General features: G+C 43.0%; 1 protein-coding gene across 6 annotated transcripts in view; it reads left to right on the plus strand.

The window, feature by feature from the left end:
• The window catches only part of LOC114696617 (cyclic AMP-dependent transcription factor ATF-7), a 102,962-nt gene extending 80,065 nt beyond the window's left edge, over positions 1–22,897 (plus strand). For 5 of the 6 annotated variants that reach the window (XM_028874434.2, XM_028874436.2, XM_028874435.2 and 2 more), the window contains exons 5-12: positions 3,669–3,806; positions 7,618–7,775; positions 8,867–8,966; positions 9,467–9,580; positions 10,167–10,319; positions 13,157–13,354; positions 16,661–16,769; positions 20,626–22,897. In XM_028874434.2, the coding sequence (XP_028730267.1) occupies positions 3,669–3,806; positions 7,618–7,775; positions 8,867–8,966; positions 9,467–9,580; positions 10,167–10,319; positions 13,157–13,354; positions 16,661–16,769; positions 20,626–20,843 (1,188 nt within the window). In that variant the 3' untranslated portion in view covers positions 20,844–22,897. The remainder of the gene's footprint in view (positions 1–3,668; positions 3,807–7,617; positions 7,776–8,866; positions 8,967–9,466; positions 9,581–10,166; positions 10,320–13,156; positions 13,355–16,660; positions 16,770–20,625) is intronic. The other variant, XM_037197322.1, reaches the window with a different exon arrangement.
• The last annotated feature ends 399 nt before the right edge of the window (positions 22,898–23,296 follow it).

Raw genomic sequence — 23,296 nt, forward strand, 5'->3', positions numbered from 1 at the left:
TTGGAGATAGCCTCTATGTCACTTTGTAGCCAGGAAGACCTCAAGCTCATGGTGATCCCCTTGCTTCATTTTATCGAGGCCTGGACTGACAAGCATGTGCTACCACATTTAACACCTAAGGTCAGGGAGATGCTAACATCTACCATCAGTTGTGGGTGTTGAGGTCTTAACTCAGATCATAACTACTTTTCTGACAGTCCTCTTAGTAATCTCTTTGTTTCCCTTGTAAATATGTGGAAGATGTTAAAAGAATATGACAGGGCTAGAGAGATGGCTCAGTGGTTAAAAGTGCTTGTTGCTCTTACAGAGGACCCAGATTCAGTTCCCAACACCCATGCTGGCAGCTCACAACCACTCCAGGAGATCTGGCACACACTTCTGGCTTCCTGTAGCATGAATATACACATATTGTATACATAAATAATAACAAAAGTTTTGAAGAATATGAATTGGGAGGTTGAGGCAGAGGATTACAAAAGATTCAAAGTCAGACCATGCTATATAGTAAGTTCCAGGTCAGCTTAAACTACAGAGACACTGACTCAAACAACCAGACAAAAGTATGAGTTACTCAGATTTTATTAGGTTTTTTTTTTTTTTTTTAAATTATCTTTGGGGGTGGCTAGAGTGCTAACACATGCAAGGGCCTGAGCTCACACACCGCCACCCCAGTGTAAGAAAACAAGTACCACTGTTTATAAACTGATTGGGCAGTTTTTTATTCATTCATTCATTCATTTATTTATTCACTTTTTTTGAGACAGGGTCTCATTGCTATGTAGCCCTGGCTGGCCTCAAATTCAGACATCTATCTGCCTCTGCCTCCTGAGTGCTGGGATTAAAGACTTACTTATGTTATTTTTATTCAGTTTTCCAGCTAACTAATGTGTTGAATTTCCTCTCTTTTTTGTTTCCCTGTGTGTGGTTTTGCATTCAAGTAGCTTCCTAGTGCTACTTGATAATACCTCGGGCAGTGGTTCTCAACCTTCTTAATGCTGTGGCCCTTTAGTACAGTTCCTCGTGTTGTGGAGACCCCCAACCATAACATTATTTCCATTGCTACTTCATAACTGTAATTTGCTACTATTATGAAATGTAATGTAAACATCTAGTATGCAGGATATCTGATATGCAACTCCTGTGAAAGGGTTGGTCAATCCCCAAACGATCCACAGGTTAAGAACCACTGACCTAGTGCATTAAAGAAAAATGTTTTTAGCTGAGTGTGATGGCACACATCTATATTTGCCACACTTAAGAGGCTGAGGCAGGAGGATCACAAGTTTGAGACTGTCTCAAAATAAAATAAGGTTGTTCTTATAACCTTGCAAAGAAGATCAGTCGGGATGATGAAAGAAGTTAGGTCACTTTGGGAACATTTCAAGAAATTGAGAAAGTTTTTGCTTAGAATAGAGATTTAATATGAACAAAAATACAGTCTTTAAAGACTTCAAAGTTGGTTTTTTTTTTTTTGTGTTTGTTTGTTTGTTTTTTAATAAAAGAGGGATTACATGCCAGGAATGGTTGTATATAGTTGTAATCCCAACACTTAGCAAGCTGAGGCAGGATTATCTTAAATTTGGCTGCATAACGAGTTCTAGGCTACATAGAAAAACTCTGTTTCAAGCTGAGCAGTGGTAGCACATACTTTTAATCCCAGCACTCGAGAGGCAGAGGCAGGCAGATCTCTGTGATTTTGAAGACAGCCTAGTCTACACAGAGTTAGTTCCAGGACAGCCAGGGCTACACAGAAAAAAACCCTGTCTCAACTCCTGGTCTTTATATGTCAGCCTTCCAAGTGCTGGGACTACATTTATACACCACACCTGGTGTATCAAACTCAATAGGCAAATTCAAGAAAAATAACTTCCCTGGGTTGGCAACATGCAGATAAAGCACTCACCACCAAACCGATAATCAGAGTTTGATCTCAGGACTCACACAGTGAAAGGGGATGATTGGAACTAGAGAGACAGCTTAGCAGGTAAAAGCACTTGCTGCTGGATTTGATTCCCAGCACCCACCTGGTAGCTTAAAACCATCTGTAACTCCAGTTCCAGGGGATCCGACTCCCTCTTCTGGCCTCCTTGGGCACCGGGCACACAAGAGGTGCACAAACATGCATGCAAGCAAAGCATACATACACATAAAATAAGAAACGAAGGAGAGAACTGGCTCTCAAAAGTTGTCCTACAACTTTCACATGCACACTGTAGCACACACGTGATCACAGACATGTATACACATAAATAAATAAAATTAAGAAAGAAGTAGAATTTAAAAATTTTGAAGTTTTCCTGCTTCACTGTTTTATCTTTCCTGCTGACATTTTCAGCTCACTTGACACTTTCCTTAGTGTCCTTCGGTGTTTCTTTCTGTCTATTCAGGGGTGGTCTTTACTTCCCCTTGATGAGAAGCACAGATGGAGTGGAGTATTATCTCCAAGGGTATTTAATGATCCTGAAACTTGCCTAAACCACAATTTTTATAGGAGATGCCTCTTGGGAATTCTAAAGGAAGTTGTTTTTTCTTTGCAGCTTCCCTTCCCATCACTGTGTCTCAGAATGAGCTGAATTGGCTCTGACATTTAGCAGTGTAGAAAAAGTGAAGCAGAAATAAAACCCTTTGGTGTTTCTCACTCTTGTCAAGTGGAGCAGAACCATTGCCACCTCTTTATTACAACCCACTGGATTAGTTTGCTGCTGAGGCTTCCAGGGGTCAAGGTAGGGAGTGTTGGTGCACACCTGTCATCCTAGCACTTGGGACATGGAGGTGGAAAGATCATAAGTTCAAGGCTAGCCTAAGCTACATAGTTGAGATCATGTCTGGGGTTGGGTAAGGAAGGGGTAGGAACAAACTCCCCTTTCACCAAGAAGCCTAGGATACAGGAAGAAGAGAACAAAGACCCTACTTTGACATGAAACTGAACTGCAAGGCCAACCTTTTTGTCATGGTACAATGTCAGGGTTGTTATCTCAGATGGTATACGATCCCCTGCAAAGCCGTTTATAGCTCCAGTTAAGTCAGGCAGTCGTACCTCTGCCAGGAAAGTTTCTTACTTTCTGGTTTCTCTGGCACTGCCTCTAAGACCAAGTTCTAATTTTTTTCATTGATGAGATGACCAGCCTTTCCTTTCTTGGTTATCCCCAAACCCTGTATGCCTGAAGTTTCTAGCCTCCGGCCCTAAACAGATTGTGATCACCATCTAGCATGGCAGGTTCCTCCAGAAAAGATCTTTTCTATCTTGTTTGCAATAGTTTAATAGCTAGTTTGTCTTCTGTTGCTTTTGGTAACTGGTTAACTAAGGCATTCTGATTGGCAGAGATAGTGTTCACAGCTTTCCAATGACCAGCAAAGCTGGTTGGAAATTGATAGGTAATTGATTCGGGAGTATTTATACTTTGCTGGGGCAAAATATTATAAATGTAATATTTGCATGGATTTAAGTGGCATTTATTTTACATGTTTTTAGGCATTATAAGTACTTGCTTGCAGCTGATCTTCTCTTCATTTTGTGACTTAGCCAGAGTCTACATGAAGCATGAGTCCATGTTTCTTTGGCATTTGCAGTTCAGTGCTTTGACCAAGAGCTGAACTCGGTGAGGCAAATGCCCTTATCTGCTCACAAGCATCCTGAAACTGAATTCCATTTACTGTTTTACCAACAGGGTGCTGCTGGGCCTCTTGACATGTCTCTGCCTTCTACACCAGACATCAAAATCAAGGAGGAGGAGCCGGTGGAGGTAGACTCATCGCCCCCGGACAGTCCTGCCTCTAGCCCCTGTTCCCCACCACTGAAGGAGAAGGTAAAATTGTCTCCCAGAAGTCATCCCCAATGTTCATTTTGATCCATAAATGGTATAAGAAGGATTGATTGGATTCAAAAAAAATGAATGTTTTTTTTTTCTTTTCCTCTTTTCGTTTCTTCTCTCCCCCTCACCCCTGCCATTTTTTAACAGCATCTCATTGAGGTAGCCCAGGCTGGATGTGAACTTAGCCCTCCTGCCCTAGTCTCCAAAGTGCTAGGATTATGGATGTGTATTTCTATACATAGTTTGAAAAGAATCTTAAATATTTAAGCAATGTAAATAAATTACACCTATTCAGTTATCCATCAATCATACTTCCAACTCTAAATTGAAGAGAGTTTAGTTTGAATGTGTACCAGTAGAAATAAGTAAGAATGTTCATAGAAATTTTATTCTTTTTTTTTTTTTAAAAAAAAGTGTCTGGGAGCTGGAGAGATAGCTTAGTAGGTAAAAGTGCTTGCTACACAAGCATGTGAACTCAAGTTCACATCCAGAACATCCAGGTAAACATACTCCCCAGGTATGTGCCCATGATTCAAGTGCTCCTGCTATGAGATGGCAGGTACAGATAGATAGAAAAACACCCTTGGAAGCTACCTAGCCTGCTGTTTATAGTGGTAAAAGAAGAGCCCCTGTCTCAAAATAAGAATGAAGGGGAGGACCAAACCCAGTAGTTGTTCCCTGACCTCCACATGACCACATTCACACACAAACATACATATACCACATACATACTTGTAGGAAGAAGTTTCTGTGCCACCACTTCCCAAATAACCAACATGGAGACTTAATATTAATTACAGATGTTCAGCCAATAGCTCAAGCTTGTTACTAGCTAGCTCTTACATTTATGTTAACCCATATTTCTTATCTATGCTTTGCCACATGGCTTGGTACCTTTTTTCAGTGTGGCATTCCCATCTTGTTTCTCTCTCTGCATCTCTGGCGACTCCCCTGACTCCACCCTTCTTCATCCCAGAATTCTATTCTGGCTCTCCTGCCTAAACTTATTTTGTTCAGCTATTGGCCAGTCAGCTTCTTTATTAAACCAATCACAGTGACATATATTCACACAGTGTAAAGGAATATTTCACAGTACATACTAAGATTTTCTAAAGTAGAATATGATATATGTAGCATTGGATGAACTAGGCTGAGGATGAAATTTAGTGGTAGAGCATCTGCCTATCCTGTGTAAGGCTGTGGGCTCAATCCTGAGTACCACAGAAAGAAAGAGGAGAGAGGGGCGGGGAGGAATGAAGGAAAGGTGGGCAGATAGATGGTTGGAAGGAATACATAGCAATATGCTAAATTTCACAAACATTGAATAACAAAAAAGACACAAAAGTACATACTGCATGGTTCCATTTACAGGAGGTCCAAGAAGATGTAAAATTATTTGATGGAAGATCTCAGAATAGTGTGGTGGTGTATACCTGCAGTGCCAGCTGCTAACAAGGGTGAGATGGGAGGATTACTTGAGCCTCAGGAATTTGAGACCAGCCTGGGGAACACAGCAAGATGCTATCACAAAGAGGATCCCAAGAAGGGGACAAAAAGGGAAAGAGGATAAATAGAATAGTGAGCACCTCTCATGATGGAAGAGTGTGAATTAGGAAAAGACACAGGGACATCTTCTTGGGTGCTGGAAATGGTCTCCATCCTGATTTTGCTTATGCAAAAGTAGTTTCATTGTTGCCGGGCGGTGGTGGCGCACGCCTTTAATCCCAGCACTCGGGAGGCAGAGCCAGGCGGATCTCTGTGAGTTCGAGGCCAGCCTGGGCTACCAAGTGAGCTCCAGGAAAGGCGCAAAGCTACGCAGAGAAACCCTGTCTCGAAAAACCAAAAAAAAAAAAAAAAAGTAGTTTCATTGTAATGACTTTAGAGTAGTTGTACTTCAGTAAGTAAAAAAGAAGTCAGGTATGGTGGCACATGCTTTTAATTATAGCACTTGAGGGTCAAAGGTAGGTGAATCTCTGTGAATTTAAGGACAGCCTGTTTTATATAGTGAATTCTGAGTCAGGGCTATGTAGTAAGACCCTGCATTTTTGTTTTTTAAAAAGAAAGAAAGGAAATAAAAAAAGAGAAGCTAGGCATGGTGGTACACACCTAACATCCAAACACTTGGAAAGTGGAGACAGAAAGATCAGGAGTTCTGGGTTATGGTTGGTTACTTGGTGAGTTCAAAGCCAGCCTAAATTGGGCTGCATAAGAACTTGTCTCAAAGAAAAAATAAAAAGGCCAGCAGGATGGCTCAGCAGGTAAGGGTATCTTCTGACAACCTGAGTTTGAGCCCCAGGACCTGCATGATGGAAGGAAAAAACTGACTTCTTGTAAGTTGTCCTCTGATTTCTACAAGCCTCCAACCACAAAGAAATAAGTAAATGTATTTTTTAGTAGAAAAAGATAAAACCATGTAATTCATTGATTACACATGTTGTAGTTAGGGTGACTATTGCTGTGAGGAAGCACTGTGACCAAAGCAACTTAGGGAGGAAAGGGTGTGTTTGGCTTACACTCCACACCACAGTTCATCATCAAAGGAAGTCAAGACAGGAACTCACACAGGGCAGGAACATGGAGGCAGGGGATGATGCAGAAGCCATGGAGGATGCTGCTTACTGGCTTGCTCCTCATGACTTACTCAGCCTGCTTTCTTGTAGAACCCAGGACCACCAGCTCAGGGATGGCCCCACCCACAATGGGACGGACCCTCCCCCATCAATCCCTAATTTTAAAAAATGCTGTGCAGGCTTGCCTATAGCCAGATCTTAGGGAGGTATTCCCTCCTTTCAAATAACTCTAGCTTGTGTCAAGTTGTCATAAAAGTATCCAGCACAAGACATTAAACTATTAGGAAAAAAATCCTCCCAGAGCGAAGTAACTTAAAGGGATTATTTGTTAGAGTATTTACTTTTGGTTGTTGTTTTGTTTTAAACTTTTTTTTTTTTTTTGAGATAGTCTCATAATGTAGCCCACTTCAAGTGCACAGGCCGCACTTCAACTCACAATAATACTCCTGCCTCAGCTTTTCAAGTGCTGCAGTACAGGCGTCCTCCACCACACCTGGCTCATTTTGTTTTGGTTTGGTTTAGTTTCTCTGTGTAACAGCCCTGGCTGTCCTGGAACTCACTCTGTAGACCAGGCTGGCCTCAAACTCAGAGATGTGCCTGCATCTGCCTCTACTGGGATTACAGGTGTGCACCACCATACAGAGTATCTATACATTGTCTTGCTTGTCTTCAAATTTGACTTAAGTTCTCAAAACTACCTTCTTCATAAACATTAGCCATCTCCTTCCCTCCCCTTTCTATAGGCAGCTAATTTCTGGAGAGATGCTCTCAAGACCAGTATGGCCACTGACAGTCTTAAGATCCTAACTGGTTAACAGTGAGAAGCATTGTGTTTTATTTCGGTCTGATAGCTGTGTAAGCTTCTCAAGACCTTGTTTAATGAAGTCTATTGGAAACACTGGATTGTCCCACCACCAGTATACCTTCTATTCTCATTGAAGGTCACAGGACACTTCAGTACTATTTAAAATGAGAGTATTTATAGTGTAGAAAATCCCTAGGATTTACATGATACTGTAGTGTTATATGGTATAGCATTTCTTCAAAAATTTCAAATGACTGTCCAGATGATCTTAAATCATTGTTCTTGAGTGAGTGAAGTATGGGTACAGTGACAGTGATGGAATTGGGTCATGATTATTTATAACTAATGCCCTTTCAATGAAAGTACCGACTGTGTATCCCTATACACAGTTCTTAAAGCATTTTGAAATTTTGTTTTCTCCTCTCCTTAGGAAGTTGCCACAAAACCTGTTGTGATTTCTACCCCTACACCCACCATTGTACGTCCTGGCTCCCTGCCTCTTCACTTAGGTTATGATCCACTTCATCCAACTCTTCCTTCCCCAACCTCTGTCATCACACAGGCTCCACCATCTAACAGGCAAATAGGGTAAGTAGGAGAGAAAGAGAAACTGTGGAACCTGGATTTCCTTTGGTGTTTGGAAACAATTTTTCTGTGTAGCCCTGGCTTTCCTGAAACTGGCTCTGTAGACTGACCTGGCTTTGAACTCAGAGATCCGCCCACCTCAGCCTCGTGAGTGCTGAGATTAAAGTGTGTGCCGCCACCACTTGGCCTTTTTTTTTTTTTAATATAGATTTATTTTTAATTATCTTTTAAAATTATGTGTAGATGTGTATGACTTCCTCTGGGTGTGTTCACATAAGTACAGGTGCCCCTCAGAGACCAGAGGCATTGTCAGATCCCTAGGAGCTGGAGTTGTGAGCTGCCCGATGTGGATGCTGTAAACTGAACTTACCTCTTTTGTAATATATGAAGAACCATCTCCAGCCCTTCTGAATCTCTATGTTTTGAAAGATTTTGATAAAAATAGAAACTGTTCTATTGTTGTTCTCAGATTTGTTGTTGTTTTGAGACACAGTCTTTCTAAGTAGCCAATCATCCTGCTTCTGCCTCCTGGTTGCCAGGGTTAGAGGTAAATGCTACTGAGCTGGCTCTAGGAATTTATTTTTACATGTCCAAGAGAATGAGTTATTAAGATTGTTTCCAAAAATAAAACATCTTCAAAAAACTTATTTGCTGGAGCAGATGTTTGTTTAATCTTCCCAAATTCCTAATTGAGTTACCTCCCAGCCATTAAATGTGATTAACTTGAAAGGTGTAAGGTTTTCGCCAGACTGTGGGACTGGAAATGTAGCTCAGTAGTAGAACACTTCCTCAGCATGTCTAAGGCCCTATTAATCCCAGCACCAAAAAAACCACCAAATCTTTGCAGGCTAAGGCAAGTAGACTAGGACTTGTCTGACATGTTCTAAGGTACTTTTGTTAAAACCTTGGGGGGGGGGACCCACACTGCTATTTTTCTCTGTTTTTCCCATGTTCAATAGGATGTCAAGATTTTATAGTGCTGCTCTATACCTTCCCTAATGAGAAGACTATTAAAAAAAAAATCTTCTAATTATAGGAGGAAGACCAATAGGCAAAAGGTCAAGACTGTGACATTTCCCTTCCTGTCCCTACAGATCTCCTACTGGCTCCCTCCCTCTCGTCATGCATCTTGCTAATGGACAGACCATGCCTGTGCTGCCAGGGCCTCCAGTACAGATGCCTTCTGTTATTTCGGTAAGCTTTGTAGTTGGGGTAGCCAAGCCTACCAGCACACTGATCCCTCCCTTCTACATGAATGGTCATAACAAGAGGACCCCCAGGGAAATGTGGGCCTGGACTGTATTAGTTGTGTATGGCAGTCTGCCCAAACTCTTCACTCCGCTCTGCCAGTCCAACACTGTGAGACACTAGACAAAGACTCATCTGGACAGTTGGCTGCTAGTCAAGGAGTTAATCTGGTCAACATGCTGATTGGCTGATTTCATTTGGCGCATAGTTTCTCCAGCATTGCTCACCACTTTCCTGAAGATAGACCCTAGCCTTTCCCACAGAAAATGTCTCCACACTAAAGAATGAAACTCTTTACTCTGTTACACTCCTTAGGGAAGGTATTTCCCAGGCTGTTCCTGCATATCCTGTGAGCAGATTACATAGGACAGACCCTGACATGCCAATCTCAAAAACACTTCATTTGGGGAAAACCAGTACTACCATGTCTCCTTCTCTTGATTTAGCTGGCCAGACCTGTGTCCATGGTGCCCAACATTCCTGGTATACCTGGCCCACCAGTTAACAGTAGTGGCTCCATTTCTCCATCTGGTCACCCTATGCCATCAGAAGCCAAGATGGTGAGTACATCCCAGCCCAGAGCAATGTTGGCCTTCTAAAAGAAGTAGTGTCAGTCTGGATTTTTCAAGTGAATTGAGCAAAGGAGCCTTCTGAAACTGCATACCTAAAGACGTCCTGCTGTGGGGCTTGGAAAAGAAAAGACCCCGATTCCTAAGTCTCCTGTCCCCACCCATGCAGCTTGGCACAGGTCATGGCCCAGGAAGAAGCAGCACAGATTGTTTGGAATGGAACACTTGTCATTTCAGTTCCAGGGTGACAGATGGAGGGGATGAGTAGGCAGGGGAGCTGGCCAAGTGGTGAATAGCTGTGTAACCAGCCTCTGGCCAGGTTCCAAGAGAGAGCTTTCCTCGGGGTCCTATTGCTTCCACAAGCCCCCATCCCAGCTGTGCCCAGGATGGTAGCCAGGGGGCAGAGCAGGCACTTCAAGCATCCAGGTGCGCACTTTCTCTCCCTGTCATTGTCTTTTAGGTCCTCTGTTAAGAGAGAATTAGAGTGAGAATTTTAAGTATAAGGTCAGTAATAAAATACAAGTTCATCCTTTCTATCCGTGATAGAATCTCACCCTTAAACAATCTTTCCACACAGAGACTAAAAGCCACTCTGACCCACCAAGTCTCTTCAGTCAATGGCGGTTGTGGAATGGTGGTGGGTACTGCCAGCACCATGGTGACAGCCCGTCCAGAGCAGAACCAGATCCTCATCCAGCACCCTGATACCCCATCCCCTGCCCAGCCACAGGTCAGTTGTGCCCTTGGATGGGAGAAGAGATGTGTTGCCCTTATTCTTTATGTTATATCTGTCTTTCAAGAAGCATGAACTGAGAGAAGAATAAATTTAACTTTCTGGATATCCTGCTACCTTGGATGTTTTTGGTAGGTTGACTGTAGTGAAACAAACTATTTTTTATCTACCTTTGTGTTAGACATAAATGCAAGCAGCATGAATTATGCAGAGCTGTTGCCAAGAATTTTTTCCCATATATGAATGATAGCTTAATGTAGATTCTGAGCTGATGGAGACTCGCATTAAGCCACATCATGCACTAAACAAAGAAGGCTTCTGTATCTCTTGCAAGACTGTTAAGTCTTAACAAAAAAAAAAGTTATCAGTTACCTGACTAGATTTTATAACACAAAGCATATTATAAAAATATATTAATACAATAAGATGTTATAGTAGTAAAATATAGTTCATTAAAAGTAAGAAAACCTCATTACCCATCCAATAGTCCCTTTTTATCACAAAGAAATGAAAATTTAAAAAAATTTTAAAAGTCAGGAGAAGGTCCCATTTAGTTGCCCGATGTCTTCTCAAAGAGGTCTCCATTTTAATGCAATTCTTTAGGAACTGAATAGCTTTAGTTTTCATAATTGTCTGCACTGGACAGGTGACAATGACCTGGGATTGGTTTCTAGAGTTGCATTCATTGCCCAGTCTCTCTTTTACTGATGTCACCACCTGCTTCATCAGTACTGCCACATGTCCAGACATTTCACGGCCATATGCTGCCTTAAACCTTGGCCAACAACACGAGCTTTCATTTGTGTTTCCTTCTTAAAAGCTAAGGCTTCCCACCATTCTGACCCCTCACTCCCCAAAGCCAGCCAGCCCTGGAGATAAAGTAGTAACCCTTACCTGAGCTAGACTTTTCCTCTTGGAGAAAGGATGTGGCTTTTTGTCAGTCACTGCTGAGTTCTCTTCTCTCCTTTTTTATATCTAAGACAAGATTTCTCTGTGCTTCCCTGGCCGTCCTGGAAATCACTTTGTAGACCAGGCTACCCTCAGCCTCGACCTCAAGAGATCCACCTGCCCTGCCTCCTAAGTGCTGGGATTAAAGGTGTGCTAATCCACTGCCTGACCTGCCTCAGCCTCCTGATCGCTGAGATTAAACCCAGCTGGGTTTCTTGAAAAAAAGGCTCGCCGGGCGTTGGTGGCGCACGCCTTTAATCCCAGCACTCGGGAGGCAGAGCCAGGCGGATCTCTGTGAGTTCGAGGCCAGCCTGGGCTACCAAGTGAGCTCCAGGAAAGGCGCAAAGCTACACAGAGAAACCCTGTCTCGAAAAAAAAAAAAAAGAAAAAAAAAAAGAAAAAAAGGCTCTCCTTGGTACTAGGATCCAAGCAGTCTTGAATCTTGTCTTAATTACTGATATTACTGGAGAACATAATTCAGTAGAGCCTAAAGTAGATTTCCTTTTGTTGGTTTTTGTTTTTTTGAAACAGGGTCTCTCTATGTAACCTAAAACTCACTCTGTGGACCAGGCTGGCCTTGAACTCACAGAGATCCGCCTGCCTCTGCCTCCCAGGTGCTGGGATTAAAGGTGTGCACCTTTCTTCTTTTTGTTGTTGCTCCGGCTTATCTTTATGCAGGTGATTACTAGCACTGGAAAAATACTAATATAGGTATTCAAACTAAAAATTAGTTTGGGGCCAGCAAGACGGATCAGTGAATAGAGATGCTTACCACCAAGGCTAAACCTGAATTCCATCTTCTGAACTCCCATGAAGGTGAAAGGAGAGAACTGACTCTACTTGAACTTGTACTCTGACCTCTACAGACACCATGGCATACACACATGCACACACATGTGATGATAACAGTATGATTTTCAACTTTTAAAAAGAACTTACTTTTGGCATGAAGTCGATGTACCTTCTCTGTAATGTGTCAACTATAGAGTGGAGAGACAATCCACAGTGCTTTCCTGCAGAAGGTTTCACTGGGAGCTTAAAAACCAAAGACCACCCAGTGGTGGTGGCTGTGGCAGCAGCACATACCTTTAATCCCAGCACTTGGGAGAAGGAAGCAGGTGGATCTCTGTGAGTTCAAGGCCAGCCTGGTCTACAGAGCGAGTTCCAAGACAGCCAAGGCTACACAGAGAAACCCTGTCTCAAAAAACAAAAACAAAAAAAGATGCTGTGTTAAAAAAGGAAAGAAGGGAAAGAGGAAGGGGAGAGAGTGAGTGGGCCTCATGGCCCAGCACTGTAATCCAGGCTGTGTGGGGTAATCCCAAGAGGTCCAGCGTTTGGGGATAGAGCCAGGAGGAGCAGGCGTTTAAGGTTTCCCAGGGCTCCGTAGTGAGCGGAGGCCAGCGTGGCTGTGGAAGGCCCTGTGTCGGCCAGCAAAGGAGGAGGAGCTTTGCCGCTCACACCCTAGGTTCAGTTCCCAGACCCCAGAGAAGAAAACAAAGCCAAACAAAACCTAAGTGATCCTAGTTTCATTTCTGTCTCAGAAATAGTCAGTTTCCATAAGAACTGTGGCTTTTCTGTATGTGTACTGAGAGGACTGGGAGATGAAAGGCAGGACAGGAAGCTAGGAGACACAGTGATGAGACTTGGTGTGGCTACCCGACCTTACTAATCTACCTAACTCAGCTTTGATTTGGAAAGAAAAAATTATTTTCCCATCAAGTACTTCTCTGCTCTGCCAAGTGACGAGTTAGAAATTGGTGCCTGTGAATCCCAACACTCTGGATGCCTAAGCAGAAAGACCAAAATTCAGGGTTTGCCTGAGCTGTTCAAAGACAGACCAGAAAAAGGAAAAGAAAAAAGTATTCTTCTTCTTTTCTGGGCAACAGGTCTCTCCAGCCCAGCCCACCCCTAGCACTGGGGGACGGCGGCGGCGTACTGTAGATGAAGATCCAGATGAGCGACGGCAGCGATTTTTAGAGCGAAACCGAGCTGCAGCCTCCCGATGCCGCCAAAAGCGGAAGCTGTGGGTGTCCTCCCTGGAAAAGAAGGCAGAAGAACTTACTTCTCAGAACATTCAGCTGAGTGTGAGTGGGTGACTGTTAGGACTGTAGAATCTGGAGACAGTGCAGCAGTAGAACAGGGGATGGGTGTTATTTAATTAGGTTAGATCTAGAAGTGTGGGAACTGTAAAGAGCCCCATAACAGTCAGGATTGAAACCCTTCTCCTAGCGATTGAGAATGAGACTGTCTCCTTCCAGATCTTCCCCTAGCACAAGTCATTCAGAGACCCATTTGGAGGCTGGGGATATAGCCCAGACAAAACGCTCAGCAGTCAGAAGAAGGCAGGAGTGGAGACAGACCCCGTCTGGATGAAGGAAGTCAGGTTAAGCACCCCATGTTGTGTTCTCTATCTTAAGTAGAACCTGACTGGAGTTAGAGACTACCTAATGAGAAATGTATTTACTTCAGCTATTGTAGGTGTCTTAGGGTTTCTGTTGCTGTGAAGAGACACCATGACCACAGCAGCTCATAAAGGAAAACATTTAATTGGGGCTGGCTTATAGGTTTCAGAGATTTAGTCTATGATTGTCATGGTGGGAAGCGTGGCAGCACCCAGGCAGACATGGTGCTGAGAAGGAGCCGAGAGTTCTGCATCTAGATTGGCAGGAGGAAGAGAGTGAGCCACTGGGCCTGGCTTGAGCTTCTGAACCTCAAAGCCCACCCCACGGACACACTTCCTCCAACAAGACCACACCTTCTAATGGTGCCACTCCCTATGGGCCTGTGGGGTCCATTTTTGTTCAAAACACCACAATAGGTTAGTTAATAAAATAAATTTAAAAAACTTGAACACAAACAGAATAATTATAGTCCAAGCATTCTCTTATTTCCCCTTCTTTGGTTCTGTTTTTAAAGTATCTTTTATGGGCCAGTGAGATGACTCAGTAGATAATGTCACTGCCTGCCATCAAGCCTGACAACCCAAGTTCTGCCCTTGGGACCCACATAGTACAATGAGAGAGTCTACCCCCAAAAGTTGTCCTTTGATCTTCACACATGCCCACCCATATACATATACACATTAAATAAAATAAATTTAAGAAGGGGTCATTGGGATGCCTCAGTGGTAAAGTGCTTATCACCAGGTCTGATGACTTGAATGTGATTTTCAGATCATCTGCTTGTCCTCTGACACACACACATATACACTCTATGATATGCACATGTCTACACACATACACACAAAGTAAACTATGTTTAAAAAAGAATACCTTATGTTTATGCTTTGACAATTTTATACATGTATATAGTGGGTTTTTTTTTGGTTTTGGTTTTGGTTTGGGTTGTGTGTTTTGTTTTGTTTTGTTGGGGGGGGCGCGGTTGTAGATGTAAACGTCTTATTAAATAAGAAACACAGAGCCAAATACAGAGTTAAAAGCCTAAGAGGTCAGAGCAGTAGCTAAGAGCTGAGACTTAAAACCGTTTTTCTTACCCTTCACCGTCGCTGCCATCCTTCCCCTCAAAAAGAGACCTACTTCCTGTGTGTCTGTCTTTTTACTGACTTTCTGTTCTGCCTTCTCATTGGTTGTAAACCAATGAGACCTCCTCACTGCCTGTCTATACAGACCTCCAGGTCTTCTATGGTTGGTATTGAGATTAAAGGCATGTGTCTCCATGCTGGCTGTATCCTTGAACACATGGAGATCTGTCTGTCATGTGATCTGGATTAAAGGTGTGCACCACTACCACCCGGCTTCTGCTATGGCTTGCTATTAGCTCTGACTCCCAGGCAACTTTATTTATTAACATACAATTAAAATCACATTTCAGTACAAATAAAATATCACCGTAGTGGGTTCCCCCTTCCCTCAAGACAGAGTTTCTCTGTGTAGCCCTGACTGTTCTGGAACTAGGTCTGTAGACCAGGCTGGCCTCAAACTCACAAAGATCCGCTGCCTCTGCTTCCCAAGTGCTGGGATTAAAGGAGTGAAGCAACCACTGCCCAGGCTACATATTTTTTAATTTCTGGTTTTTGTGGTAGAGTTGGAGGGATTGTAGGTTGGTTTAAACATGAATGATTTAACAGTATTTCATGGAAACCTAGCCCTTTTTTTTTTTTTTTTTTTTTTTTTCTTTTTTTTTTAAGATTTATTTATTTATTATGTATACATTGTTCTGTCTGTACGTATCCCCACAGGCCAGAAGAGGGCACCAGATCTCATTACAGATGGTTGTGAGCCACCATGTGGTTGTTGGGAATTGAACTCAGGACCTTTGGAAGAGCAGTCAGTGCTCTTTAACCTCTGAGCCATCTCTCCAGTCCTCTTTTTTTCTTTTTTGGAGCTGAGGACCAAACCCAGGGCCTTGCCTAGCAAGCGCTCTACCACTGAGCGAAATCCCCAACCCCTACCTTGTTTTTTTAAACAGCTATATATTATTACATTCTGAGTGTGTGTGTTAGGTTTTATGGGTCAGTGGACACTAATACTGTTATAATTGTTCATTAGAACAGTAGTGCTCCAGTAGACATTGCATGCACTTGAGTAAATAGTTTTATTGAAGAACTTTCTAGTCTGCTGCTGCTGCTGCTGCTGGTGGTGGTGGTGGTGGTGGTGGTGGTGGTGGTGGTGGTGGCGGCGGCGGCGGCGGCGGCGGCGGCTCACACCTTTAATCCCAGCACTTGGGAGGCAGAGGCAGGCAGATTTCTGTGAGTTGGAGGCCAGCCTGGTCTACAGAGAGTGTTCCAGGACAGCCAGGGCTACACAGAGAATCCTTGTCTTGAAAAAACCAGAGAGAGAGAGAGAGAGATTGAGATTTCTAAGGCCAACCTTAGTGATTCATTCCTTTAATCCCAGCACTAAGGAGGCAGAGGCAGGCGGAGCTCTGTGAGTTCCAAACCAGCCTGGTCTACATAGGTTATTCTAGGCCAGCCAAGGTTACAAAGAGAGACATTGTCAAAACAGACAGATTTCCAGAAGCACACTTTCTTCTTGGTCAGATAACCTTACATTATTAGTTTGAGGATAGCCAGATTTATCCCATAAGACAGTCATTTGTCTTTTCCTGTTAGGAGTCCTTACTTTTCATTGTAGACAGTTTCTGTCATTGACTTCATGACTATCCTGGCCCTGAGCTCTCTGAAGACTTGCCAGATCACGTCCCAATTTGGGGAAGAAAATCTAGACAACATTCTGCCCTCACACTATTAGGATAGTCACAACATTATGCTCAACAGAAGAATAGTTCTAAAGTTAATATTACAATAAATGGTTTGTTGTAGACACCAAAAAAAATCTAGGAAGTCCATACAAATGTTTGCTGTAATGTTTTAGGAGTTTAAGACTAGAAGATGAATATTTTTAATATTCTTTTCTTCCTCTCCCCTTCAGAATGAAGTCACATTACTACGGAATGAGGTGGCTCAGCTGAAGCAGCTCCTGTTAGCTCATAAAGACTGCCCTGTCACTGCACTGCAGAAAAAGACGCAAGGCTACCTAGGTGAGTGTTCACAGCCTGAGCAAAGCCATTCTGTTGATAACCACAGGAACTGAGTGTCTCGGCTGCTTAGAATGCCATTCTTTGTGGCATATCAGTCCTACCAAGAAATAAATACATAAGTAAAAAATTTTTTTCCTTATCTATAATCTTAGCAAGCAGGAGGATCAGTTCAAGGTCCTCAATTATAGCCAAAGTTTGAGGCAAGCCTGAGCTACATGAAACTTTCTTTCAGATAAACAAATAAAAAATAAATAAAACTTTGACAGTAATGCAGAGTTATCATAATCATCTATATTAGTTGGAGAGAAGGAGTAGCAGTATTTCCTGGGCCTGTTTTATCTAAGCACTCGACCAACCTCACAGTTCTCCCTTGAAGCAGCCATTCCCTTTGTAAGTGGGAAAACTCAGATCATTACCAGAAGTCACACACAGTAGGAAAGTGGTAGAGGCCTTCTGGTCCTAAAGATGAACAGCTGACAGTGCTAGGAATTGAAGAACAGGGACTTAGGGCAGATTTCATCTTTATAATGATCGTGGTTTCAGTTTGTAATCAGAGATACCCACAGAATTATGTTCAGCATTAGCGCTATTATAAAGTAAATATTATAATGAATAGTTTGTTATAGATAATAAAAACTAAAAATTGCTAATTTTCCTTTATAGAGTAAATAAATGCTTAGAAATGTTGGATATAGCAAATAGTTTTTCCACTGATTGTCTTTATCATTTCAGAAACGTATTCTGAGAAAAATTTTAAGAATCTTTATTGAATTATTTATTTAAATTTTATTATGTACTCCAGGGTGCATTGATTTATTAAGCAGGTACTGACTAAGTTCCTGTTCTGTGCCAGGCACATACTGGGAATAACCAGAACTAAACCGATCAGGTTAGATCCTGTCCTTGAAAAACTTGTATTTAGTAGGTAAGACAAGTAAAAGAAGTAAAGTATGTGGTATATAGTAAATGTAAACCAAAAAATAATACAGCTGGGGACTAGAGAGATTGCTCCGTGGGTAAGAGTATTTTATGCCCTTGCTGAAGACCTGGGTTCAGTTTCCAACACTCAGTGTGGCAGCTCATAACTGCTTGTAACTCCAGTTCCAGTTGATCTGATGCCTTCTTTTGGATGCCTCAGACACCAAGCACATACATGGCTTATGGATGTATGTGTATCTCTGATTGCCCTTGAAAACGCTATGTAGACCAGGCTGCCCTTGAACTCAGAGAGATCTGCCTGCTTCTGCCTCCAAAGTGCTGGGATTAAAAGCGTGCACCACCATACCCAGCATCTTAAAATAATAACAACAATAATAATATAGCTGGAAATGGTGCTACAAGAATGTGATCCCACCACCGAGGAAGCTGAGACAAGAGGGTCATAAGTCAAGGCCATCCTGAGCTACACAGTGAGAGACCGTGTCTCAAAAACACAAAGAAAGACGGGATGGAAGGGTCAGGCATTGCAGTCCACACACCTAGTCCCAGTACTCAGGAAGCAGAGGTGGGAAGACTACTGCTGCAAGTTCAAGGCCAGCCTGTCAGACAGATTTGAATACAAAGAGGCTGCTGTGGCTGGATGGGGACAACGTCATTAGAATGAGATGGAGAAATATTAGGAGCATTTCACATTCAGTCTTGGTGATAACAAGGGCTTCAGCTTTTATATTGCAGACAGTGAAAGTGCAACATGAAAGATCTGATGCTCTACTAGGGACATCAGGGGTGCCCAGGCTGTCTACCTAGATCAACTGTTTCAGATCCTCTTCATGGGCTAACGAGGATAAAGATTGAGTGTTCTTCTGTAGGCAGTCAATACGTAGTTTTCTACACAATCCCTGTAGTAACTCTGACTGACAGTTAGTCCACTAAACTACTTATTTATTACAACAAAGATGTGTTTAATTATTACTTTGTGGCATCCACATTATATAGGTACTTGACATAAGATAAGGCATTGTCCTTACCTCTCAGAGACTCATTGAGTCACTGTGAACCTATGAATGAGATAAGGACAGATACCCCAGTAAATGGGCTCCTAGATTTGGAGCTTCTGCTGTATACTCACTCCAGTGCCCTCACATGCGGAAGATGCTCAGTAAATGCCTGATAAATAAATGAATGTGTGCTCTGAAAGCTCTGAAGACAAGACAGTTTCCTGGGGGTAGCAAGGAAGTGTTTACAGAAGAAGCGGTATTTGAGTCCCCTTGAATCCATTGGAACAATGACTCAGGCATTCGTCAAGACGTCAGAGACACCAAACCCAGACATGCTGGTACACAACTATAATTAGAGCTCTCGGGAGGCAGAGGCAAGACTGAGAGTTTGAGGCCATCTTGAGCTACAAGAGACAATGTCACTAAAAAAAAAAAAAAAAATGGAAATTTTCTGTAATTTCATATATCTGTTTAGTCAGCTATAGAGATTTAATAATTTAATTATTAAAATATTAAACTAGCATTTAATAAAACTCTTTGACTAGTTATCATACCTCTGCATGCAGCTCAGATATTATGTACACTGCCACTTTAGATGGAATGGTATAGTCCATAATAAATATTTTACATCACCAATGTATAGCTAATTGATGGGAGACTCTGACAGACTTCTTGTACTTTACCTGTTAACTTAATCTTGGCTGTTTATAGCATCATTTGATTGTAAATTGGTATTTAGCAGGCTTAGATGTGGTGCCAACTACATGCTAGAGGAACATTTTTTAAAATGAAATGATTTAATGCCTTTGAGAATTAATGGGAGCAGATTAAGGAAGCTATTTTAAATTGCTTTTGCGGCTGGTGAGGTGACTCAGCAGGTGAAGGCACTCGATGCCTGATGACCTGAGTCTGATCTCAGGGCCCCACGTGGTGGAGGAGAGCAGACCCCTGACAGTTGTCCTTTGACCTCCACATGTGTGCTTTGGCATGTGTGTGAGCATACTCACAACAAACATGTATGTACACAAAATAAATGTAAAATTTTAAAAAGTAATGGAAGAGAGATTCATTTTCTTCTATAAACAGAACAAGTTCAAAGATAATTTTAGATAATTCAGAATACCTTTAGCTTCTCTTCACCAAAAGTGATTTGTTAATCTGACAGTGGTGGTGCACACCTTTAATCCCAGCACTCAGGAGGCAGAAGCTGGCGAATCTCCTAGTTTGAAGCCAGCCTAGTCTACAAAGCAATTTCCAGGACAGCCAGGGATACACAGAGAAACCCTGTGATTTGTTGTTTGTTTTTTTTTTTTTTTTTGAGCTGAGGACCAAACCAAGGGCCTTGTGCTTGCTAGGCAAACGCTCGACCACTAAGCTAAATTCCCAACCCCGATTTGTTGATTTGTTGATTTCTGTAGCTAGTGAATCCACATCCCTTTAAAAGTTTTTCTTGGAGGAAACAGGTGGCTTTCACTGTGGTAATAGATGGAGGATAGGCTTTAGAAAGGAGCTTTTACCCACCTAGGAATGAAAACACAGGAACCTCCTCTATCGGAGCATATTAAATGTGATGCTGTGTCCAGCTTTGGCTCAGTTCTTGCTTCTTGTGTCTTCTTGTTCTCCGAGTCTTTCATGACTTGAGGTTGAAATGAAAGAAAAGAAGATTCATTTTCTTTTTCTTTTTTTTTTTTTTTTTTTTTTTTTTTTTTTTTTTTTTTTTTTTTCCGAGACAGGGTTTCTCTGTGTAGCTTTGCACCTGTCCTGGATCTTGCTCTGTAGACCAGGCTGGCCTCGAACTTACAGAGATCCACCTGGCTCTGCCTTTTGTATTTGTAATTATGACAAAAGATGGTCCTTTCTGGCATTTTGTGCTGTGTTCTGACCACTTGCTCTCTACTGTTTGCCCTCCTTCCTGACAGAGAGTCCCAAGGAAAGCTCAGAGCCAACGGGTTCTCCAGCCCCAGTGATTCAGCACAGTTCTGCAACAGCCCCCAGCAATGGCCTCAGTGTTCGATCTGCAGCTGAAGCTGTGGCCACCTCGGTCCTCACACAGATGGCCAGCCAAAGGACAGAACTGAGCATGCCCATACAGTCACATGTGATCATGACCCCACAGTCACAGTCTGCGGGCAGATGATGCCTCCCATGATGGAGAGATCCCCAGCCAGAGCTCGCCCGCCTGAGCCAAGAGAGAGATCAACTTACCCCTCCCATCTGCCTTGGATGTGGCAGTGTGGGAGAGGAGGAAATTGTGTGTTGTGAGTATGGACAGATGTGGGGCTTGTCTCTTCAACCACATGATCATGTACGCGTGACACCTGAGCTAAGGGCTCCTAGCCCCAAAGCCACATAGATCGTCCCCCAAGAGTGGGGTTTCTTATGTACCTACAGCCAAAGGCCTTTCCGTATGGTCCGAGCAGTCATCCCCGGCCCTGATGCATGTGTACCTGTCTCTTAACACTAACCCTTGCACTTGTAGGTTTGGGGTTTTTCAGTGTCCTCTCCTCCCACTTGAGCTGTGGCTGTTATCTTCTTATTCCTTACTAGCATGCCACTTCCTGCCAGATAGAGGGAGACTAGATTTGATGGCATGTTACTTGCTGTCTCAACCCCAGCCACCCCATGCACTCAGGACTTTGTCTCCCAAGAGCTGCTTATTTATCTCTTCCCCCCTCTTCCTAATTGCAGTGAAAACATTCACTTACTGAGAATGTAATACCTTTGATGTATGAAGTAGCAGTATTTTCCACCTCTTCCCTGTGCTTTATTCTTTATTCCCATCTGCTACCAAAAACAAACAAACAAAAAAAGCAAAACTCTGAGAGTTTGAATCATTTTCATTTCCACATCTATTGGGTACCTCATTTTGTCTCTTGACTTTCCTTAGTCTAGTGGTGGGGTCTTTCTTACCACCCTACTATGGCTTGGGAACCTCATCTTGTGGCCTTATTGTTAGTGGCAATGAAAAGGGAGAGAGCCTGGGATCTAACTGGGCTTCCCTGTCTCCTTCCCTACCCTCCAGTTCTAATCATCAGGGCAGACAGGAACAGTGTAATTTAAAACTTGTTCCATCAGGTTACTGGATTAACTAATTCTCTGGTGTTTTACAATAGTTTACTGGCTGAAGTCTACATATTGTCATCTTTGGTCGTCTGTGTGCTCCCTCCTCTCCACTTTGTTCCCCTCTCCACATCATTGCCTTTCCCACCATAGCTGCTTTAGATCAGCCCCCCTGGAGGTTCTCTTGTTCCGCGTTCCTCCTACAGCTCTCAGCCCCCTTCTCCTCTGAGGTGTGTCTTGTACCCACCAGTGTCAGTTACCCTTCTCTCTCACCTGCTTTCTCTCACCAGGTTCCTAGCCTCGCCACTAGGTGTCTCTAGTCTGAAATTTCTTTGAACTCGTTTTTGTTGTTGTTGTTCTGTGCCCCGCAAATATAGTGCTTGTCCAAGGCACAGGCTCCAGGGCTCTGAAACATTGTGGTCAAGGTCCTGAGTGGCTTTTGAGTATGAGTGAGTGGAGAGAGAAGAGGAAAATGTGTACACTCAACAAAGCGCTCAGGATATGGCCTGTTTGTCTGGGAGATTGCTGACTGTGGCTGTTGGCTACCCTTATTTGGTGGGATACAGGGAAAGAAATACACCCCTCCTCTTCCTCGTCTCTCCTTGGCTCAGAACACTGCAGTCTCTTCCAGAGCCAGAGGCCTGTGGATAGATAGGTCAGCTTTAATAGCTCTGAGTAGAGAGCCGTCCCAGTTGTCCCAGAGCCACCTTCTGCCATCTGCTCAAGCCGGGAGTCTTCTTTCTGCCTCGATCTTAAATGTACAGAATAACTGCTTGCGTTCTTTTTTATTTTATCTTCCAAAACTCGTTGTCATGGAGGAATGAGAAAATGTTCTGTCTTACATGATTATCTCTTCAGTTTAGACTAGTGAGCCCATCCTGTGACATGTTTATGTCAGTTTTCCCTCCTCTTCTACCACCAGGATCGGCCCCTGAGGTGACAAGGCTAGCAGATGTCACCAGACGGTCAGGGCAGGCCACCATCTCCAGGGATTTCACTTGGCTTCAGAACTTCACAGCCATAGTTTGTGCTCAGGACTTATTCAGGTGGCTGCTTCCTGGTTTTTTGTTGTTGTTGTTTTGTTTTTTCCTATTTATAAATTTTGTTTCTTTCTTTCTTTTTTCTTTTTTTTAATGGCTTTTCAAGTTGGGATTTCTCTGTGTAGCCCTGGCTGTCCTGGAACTCACTCTGTAGACCAGACTGACCTTGAACTCAGAGACCCACCTGCCTCTGCCTCCCCGAGTGCTGGGATTAAAGGTGTGAGCCACCACCGCCCGGCATCTTTTTTTTTTTTGTCTTAACTTCCCACTAGCAGCCTTGCACTAAAGCATGAAAGAGTTTATGGCTCCTGAGGAGCCTTCACAGACCCTTGGCTGTTTTTCTTCCTCCATCAGTCGAGGGTTTTTAAAGTTACAAATCGTGTCACTTCGTAAGTACCCGAGCAGTCTGCCCTGTGTGGATGTCTGTGTATGTGGAGCTGCTTTGTCACTTTCTGACTCTCGTGTCTGCTTCTCTTGAGTCTTTGTTTTC

The sequence above is a fragment of the Peromyscus leucopus genome, chromosome 20 (genome assembly GCF_004664715.2).
Source record: "Peromyscus leucopus breed LL Stock chromosome 20, UCI_PerLeu_2.1, whole genome shotgun sequence".
Lineage (NCBI taxonomy): Eukaryota > Metazoa > Chordata > Mammalia > Rodentia > Cricetidae > Peromyscus > Peromyscus leucopus.